This window comes from Lytechinus variegatus, chromosome 1 (genome assembly GCF_018143015.1).
Source record: "Lytechinus variegatus isolate NC3 chromosome 1, Lvar_3.0, whole genome shotgun sequence".
Lineage (NCBI taxonomy): Eukaryota > Metazoa > Echinodermata > Echinoidea > Temnopleuroida > Toxopneustidae > Lytechinus > Lytechinus variegatus.
Window position 1 is genome coordinate 38,946,765 of NC_054740.1, and position 7,455 is coordinate 38,954,219.

Here is a 7,455-nt window from a genome sequence, read left to right on the forward strand (position 1 = left end):
TACCATATGCATGTCCAAGAGGATAAGGTCAAAAAATCATATAGCATACACTTTAGTTTGATTGTGATATCAGGCGAGACTGGTGGTTCACCTTGTTTTTTTTATGTATTATTTTCAAGTGTCCCCAGGGCAACAGCCTAGCTAGGGCAACCAGGTAGCCTTATGAGTAGAGCTCAACTCTGGCAAACAGGAAAACACTAGCTTGGCCTGGCACATGCACATTTAGGGAGCATGAATGAAACAAATTAAAAGGGCAATTAATGCATTTTCTTGGAAAAAATACAATTTCAGTTGACCCCAAAGGATAACCTGATGGCCTAGTTTGGGAAACCAGGTAGCCTCACAAGTAGAGCTCGACTCAGGCAACCAGAAAAATACCAGCTAATAATTAACAATAATAATTATTCATTTGGGCCATTATTGTATTGTAATACAAGAATGATGTGGCAATATATCAAAACTTAGACCTTATTATTTCACAAATGTTTGTAATTTTGCAATGTTTTTAAAATGCCAATTGATTATTAGATTTTCAGTGTGTTATATTTTTTATGTAATTTCCTGGTGTGATTTTCCAAGGTGCAGGATGGTTTCATGCAAATTAAAGATATACAGAAATGATAAAAGAAGAGTAGTCTTTTGCCCTTTTTTCTGATTTGGATGAAATAATCATGAAGATGATCAAGATGACTTTGGTGGTGATGAGGATGATGTTGCTGATGGTGACAAGTGTGGTGGTGGTTATACATGTAATGGTGGTGACGATGTTGGTGGTGATGATGAGGTTGATGACAATAAAGATGATGGCAATGGTGATGTTAGTGTTGATGATGATGATGGTAATGTTGATGACTATAGTAATGATCATCCCCCTTTAATCTTCATCACTCCTCTTATTTATATGTATCCCTCTCATCTACATCTCTCCTCTAATCATCTCCCTTATCTCCATCCCTCGTCTCACCATCTCCATCACTCTATCCTTTCATCTCCATCCTCAGTTCCCCTCCATCCCTCATCTCCATTACCTTCATTCCTCCCATTATCTCCATCACCCTCATCAACTCTATTCCTCTCATTTCCATCCCTCTCAACATCTCCATTTTTCTCATATCTCCATTCATCTCAGGAAAATGCATATGCACAAGATAGAATTCAATAGTAAAAATACTTGTTTTGAAATATAATATCCCTCTGTGAAGTGGGTTTTATTATTTGCCATATGAAGTTGAATACCAAATTTGCATTTTTGAAAGAGAAACTGAAAGTTTCATGCACATTTATAGTGGATATAAAAGTTTTCTGTAAAATTAAATTTTCAAAAATTCCAGGGGGGGGGCAACTGCTGCGTAGAGCCATGCTTTTGAACATTTTGGGGGCCGGGATTATATCGTCCCAAGCTGGCCCCCATGTATATTTTCCCTTAATACATTTTGGGGGCAGGGGCAAAAAACGCCCGACCCCCCCCCTGCAGCGCCTGTGCATGTGTACTATACATGCAATTTTAGCCTGAATTATGAATCGAACATCTACAAGTCAAGAAATTGAAGCCTATTACCACTTAAAACCAAGCTACACACCATGGAAAATAAATATATTTATTTCAAAAAGTAGAAGGGCAGATCCTACGATGTAAAGCTTCATCTAATTTTGTCTGAAGGAGAGCAGCAATAGACATTCTTCTTTGATCGATTAATTAACAGGCTTAATCCTACAAGTCGTTGGAGTAAACTCAGCCAAGCTCGGCTCTTTGGCTGTACATGCACACTTCCATGATTGGGGATATCTTCGGGTCTGAAGCGCCCCGGCAACTACGGGGGCCGAGCTACTAATATTGCGATGAAAAGCACCCGAATCTTTAATCCGTTTTTCGCTACTCACGATCAGAGAGAAAGTTGACAAACCTCAACAAATCAGGCATCTACACTAAGTTTTACTCTTTCTATGAAGAAATTGAGTTGAGGAAATACAAGAGAGTCTATCTTCTGCGACAAAAGTGAAGAAAATAAATTATGATCACAAAATTAAGTCGGTTGTTAAGCGGGGTCCCGGGGCCGAGTCGATCACCAAATACAGTACAGCAGCAATACATCTGTACCTGGGAATCGCAAGATAATAGTTAGCTAGAAGCGCATAAAATTACACCTTTTTCATTTTTTATATTTAAACGAAAGAAAGTTGTAGTAATTGAAGAATCAGACCGTATTGCCACTTATGCCAGTGCTAGCTGTAGGATGCAAGTTTTCAATGAAACTGAGCATGCTCAGTACGCGCTAAAAAGGGGAAATCCCTGGTTTTTAGGTAAAACCCATGGTTTAAACCATGGTTTCATTTGAGTCCACTGTTGAAACCATGGTTTCATTTGAGACCACTGTTGAAACCGTGGGTTTTAGAAACCATCGTTTGTGAATACCAAATTTTAGAAACCATGGTTTTTCAAAAACCATGGTTTCTAAAACCCACGGTTTCTAAAAACCATGGTTTCAAACGAAACCACCTTTGTGAATTCGGGCCCAAGTTGCACTACATATTCATTTACGATTAAAAGGTTGTCTTATTTGTCCCTTGGTCAGACAGGCCAAGTGTTGACTGAAATCCGAACCAATTAAATCCATGGTAAAATTTCACAGAATCAGGGGGGAGTTTCATCAATATTTTCATCTGACAAGTTGTCAGATCTGACAACTTTCCAGGATTCTGATTGGTTTAGAAGCACTCACTATAGCAACTGTCGGATAAAACAGGACTTGTCGGATAAAACGTCTGACAAGTCCTTTCATGAAACGCTCCCCAGATCTTGAAGGTGCTGCTGTGCCATCAGTACAAACTCCTGTGGCTGTAACTAAGTTCTCTCCCAGATTTCCAGCACACCGATGAAACAGATCGACATTCCTGCACCAAGTCTACGATTGAATTTCATCTTTATTTATGAAAAAATAGGTCTTGTTACACATTGAATCCGTGCAGGTGTTGACTGATATTCCCAAAGTCCCTGATGATAATATTCCTAAGGTCAGTCAGAATTTCATTGTGTGCCATCAGGTGATCATCATCATCCGTTAAAGTACAGTCCATCAGGTTGGTCGAGCTGCTTCTCTAAATCCCTCATAATTCCACTGATCCCAGGTTCCCAATGACAATGACAACTGTCAAATTTAAGTTGGCTGGCCTAGCTAAAAGTCTCATCCTCCGGGCCTTTACAAAACAACGTAGAAATTGTCCGGAGTGTTTACGATCTGCGTGTAGACCGAGATCCAACCCAGGTCTTTGACGATGTCCTTGAGAGCTCCTAGGGTGGCGTTCTCCCTGAACGTTTCCCTCCACAATTCAAGCATCTTGAAGACCTGATGCTGCAGGTTTCCAGACTCTCTGACCTGGTCTAGCTGTGCCCTGGACAGTCCAAGCCGCTGACCAAGCAAAGGGTAACGGTCACCGATCAGAGTTGACAGGGTGATCAGCTTACGATTACTCAGGATACCTGAAAAAACAACAACCAAGCTAGCATCAATTTCATGCATATAAATAATTTCGATTTTAAATTAAATCAGTATTCATCTTTCAAATATTCATCTTGTTTATACTTTTTCCCCATCTCACTAGATGGCGATTCCGCTGCGATCGTCAAAAATCGACAAAGCGTGGTATATCGTAGCTTGAACCTGGCTTGATCTTTTCAATCTTCTCCGTCGTACCTTGATCTTTTCTGAAGCGGCAAGGATCGCCACCATCTTCCTGGTCGCCACAAAATTTTGAACATGTTCAAAACTTACGTAGCGAGATCGCGGAGGTGCTAAAGCGCATCATAATCGAGTCAAGAGCGTATTACAAACGACATATTCGTAACTGTAACGAAGCTCCAACGCACAAAGCGTAGTAGAAGCGCATTAAAAGCGGCACCAATCGCCCGTGTTTTTCAGGCCCGTTCCCAAGACAATTCTGCTACGCTGCTTCCGTTTACGAGGCGACTGCCTTGCGCTCGACACGCTTCACACCGTTTCCACCACGACGCTTTCCCTTTGGGTGGCATGTGGCACACGTTCTCAGCCCGCTGCAGGCATTCGCGTTGCGCTTTTGCTGCGCCGCTGATGACTGGCCAGCGATTGAGCAGCGACCGTCTGCGCTGCTATGAAACAACGTGCCGATGGCAGCGGATTATCACATTTTCAACAGATTACGAGGCGACACCACGACGTTTTCAAATATACTTCCCAGAAAAAGGACCAAAAAGGGAAGCTGCCCAATCTGTTATACCGGCGGTCCAAGAGGGAGCGAACATGAGGTTATGGTGGTGGTAGACATGGTAGAGGAGGAAGAGGAGGAGGAGGAGGTATAGTAGGAGGATGAAAATCTAACTGCTGAGCCAGCTTGAAAGAGAGAAAAAAAAGACGCTCGCATGTCTTGATGACGAAATGGGTTACCTCCGCAAAAATATATAAATTGAATATGTTTTAAAAATAGAATGAATTCTAACTACAGTGACAGTAAACAATATTAAAATTTTAATGATTCGATCACTAATGTATTGATTGGGAAAGCACACTTTATGGGGATTCTGGTATTGTGCCCCCCCCCCCTCCCCTAATGAGTGCTCTCACATCAGTAGACTACTTCTTGAAAGCAAATTTGAAAGGAATTTACCTAACAATTTTGAGTCACAAACTTTTTGGGAAAAAAATTAACAAAATATAAAACATTTTTATGCTCTTTTATGAATTTCTGGATGCATCCCTCATAATTAACTATTGGGCTCATCGACATCTTTTGAGTGAAATTTTAATATATATTGTATATTATGACTTAAGTGACAGCCAGGATCGGACCCAGTATCTTTTTGGCCTCCTCCTTCTACTGTCCTCGTATCAGGTCCTCGTATTCAACTTCTAACTGAAGTTGTTGTATAATGTTAAGATGTATAAGTCCAACCAAATTCTGGACATCCATCTTGGTCGGAGGTTGGCAATCGACTGAAAAATGTCTCATGTGCCGCGATCAATATGCCGATTGCTTGAAATCGTTTCAAGAGCCCATCATGAACGTAACACAATCGTTCCATTCGTAGCACCACCGTACCGAGGTCCTAGTTAGCGTATGGGCCTCGTTGTACGGTCGCTTTGATCGCAGAAGCAGCCCATCACATCTGCCTCAAATCGTGGCAAGAGAGTGGCAGCGTCGTACTACCAGCGTATTACCATCACCTTCAGCGCAGGTCCGTCGCAGTGAAGTTGTAGTGCAATCGCCTCGCAGGCTAAAAATAGAATTCGAGGACGATTCTGCTACGCTTTGCGGGATTTAGACAGATCGCCATGGTCGCCATGATCGCCATCCTAGTGAGATGGGGGCCTTATCCTTTTTCCCCTATTGTCCTCTTTCCCCCTGTTTATTATGAAAAAAAGAAGGAGGCATGCACTCACACCTGTCTTCTTCGAATATTTAGAATCAATACCATAGGCGGCAGAAGCGGGGGGACATGTCCCCCCCTAAATTTTAGGTGGGGGGATGGTCCCCCCCTAAAATTTTTTTTGAGAACTTTTTTTTTTTTTTTTTGCTTGTCAATTTTTTTCCAGCGTCCCCCCCTAAAGTCACGTGGACCCCCCTCGGAACGTGTGTTGTCCCCCCCTAAAATTTAGGTTGATGACCTTTTTTGGGGCGCTTGTCAAATTTTTTACCTGTGTCCATCCCGAAATTTCAGGTGGACACCCCCTAAATTTTTTGGCTTCCGCCGCCAATGATCAATACTACTGTATATATAGTCTATGCAGAATAATGAAATGGTACAAATATAGTATGGTATGAAGCACGATCCAATTCAGATGTGAAAACAAAATATGCAGGTCGAAGTTATTGAATGAAATGATATATACCGGTATATATATATATATTATCATGGGTATTTAGTCTTCAATCATCAGAATTCATTGTCATTTAATTATTCAACAAATTATGGCTGTTCACGAAGAGCAAACTTGTGTTATTTTTGGAGCAAAATATAGTGCATTTAGAATCAGAGGTTAAATCTGTTAAACCCTCACGATCTTGCGTTAAATTGATGTTTCCTATTATATGTCTGCTAAATGTCGAGCAACGCACACTGAATGCAGGGGTATATGCATGTAGGGAGGGCCGAGGCCCGGCGGGGAGTGAGCTCTATTTGCACCTGTCGCGAGGCAGGAGTTTTCGCGAACGTTTTTTTTTCTTCCAGATCTATACCATCAGAATTTAAGAGTTAAATTCTTTTCAGTCGAATCAATATGGCATAAGCTTACCGTCAGGATCATAATACGAGGTAACATTCGTCGCCATGGTTGAAAATATGAATATTCCATTCACCAGTACCAGTAGTGTTTGATCAGCCGATACCGGTCACCCATTGTTTACCGTCGCGTTGCAACATAAGTGTTTACGGGATATTCTTATTTCAAGACTCATTTGTTTTTATATTACTACGGCATGAATAAGTCCATCAAGAATCTACTTCATTTATATTGAGAATGTAAATTATATGCCGTGCTGTATGTTTTCTTTTCACGCTTCAAATTTATTTCGTCAGATGTTTCTCCATTTTCGTTATGCATAAATTATATTATATATTGTTATCAAATAACTGTAAGTGACTTAATAAAGAAAAAAACAATATCGCATGAAAAAGAAATATATTTTTGAATTTTACTTTTTTCATTTATTTTTTAAAGAAAAAAAAGTTAAAAATTTAATATGATGGCGAAAAAAGTCAAATTTGACTGGTTGCCAAATAAAAATAAGAACCCCCCCCCCTCTCTGACGCTCATAGAGATATAATATTTACTATCTCATGCCGACGCTCGACGTGAATTACCTCTCCAACTTCATAAGGTTCTCATCATTCTTATTATGTTTTGTTTGAAATAGATAAATTCATTGGTATAAAATGTACCTGCAAAATGAGAGAAAAACAAGTATAGATTGAATCACCTCATTGGATATAAAAGTCCTGCTTTACATGTTTTATTTCGGTCATAAAATCACATATTCCAACTCAATTTCAATTTATTTACCATCTTTAAAAATCAGCATAAATAAAAATATGACATGAAATAAAGTACATATATCATTCTAAAATGGATCGAGGGATACCCTTAATAAGCAAAGTGCTTGTTGGCAAACAGGCCTACATTTTAAGTTAACATTAGTTTGATATTATTATATAAAATGATATAATATTAAGTGAGCACTAATATAATGATTACACTGTTTGTCTGGTTATCCTTCCCCTTTCCTGTCGAGGCCTTTATCAATTCTATATATATATTTTTTCTGCTTTTTCTTTTAATAATAAAAAAAGAAGAAGAAAATAAATTTATCAGGTATAAATATATTTCAAGTAGATTGTTAGAATGTATGCATGTGCATATTTTATTTATTATGTCAAATTATGTTATGCTGAGAAAAAATGATTACACTTGTATATGTTTTTGTTAT

The 7,455-nt window shown here is 39.4% G+C and overlaps 1 protein-coding gene across 1 annotated transcript; it reads right to left on the bottom strand.

Moving 5' to 3' along the window:
* Positions 1-2,724: 2,724 nt before the first annotated feature.
* On the bottom strand, positions 2,725-6,372 carry LOC121413580. Its single transcript, XM_041606450.1, has 2 exons — positions 6,264-6,372; positions 2,725-3,478 (listed from the first exon to the last, which is right to left on the bottom strand). The coding sequence occupies exons 1-2, from the start codon at positions 6,298-6,300 to the stop codon at positions 3,198-3,200; spliced, it is 318 nt and encodes a 105-aa protein (XP_041462384.1). The 5' UTR covers positions 6,301-6,372; the 3' UTR covers positions 2,725-3,197.
* Between the last annotated feature and the right edge of the window lie 1,083 nt (positions 6,373-7,455).

Excerpts from the sequence above, each read along its gene's own strand:
- LOC121413580 (XM_041606450.1), bottom strand. The coding sequence starts at position 6,300 with ATGGCGACGAATGTTACCTCGTATTATGATCCTGACG. Across the intron at positions 3,479-6,263 it reads CTCGTATTATGATCCTGACG|GTATCCTGAGTAATCGTAAG; the intron begins GTAAGCTTATGC and ends TTGTTTTTTCAG.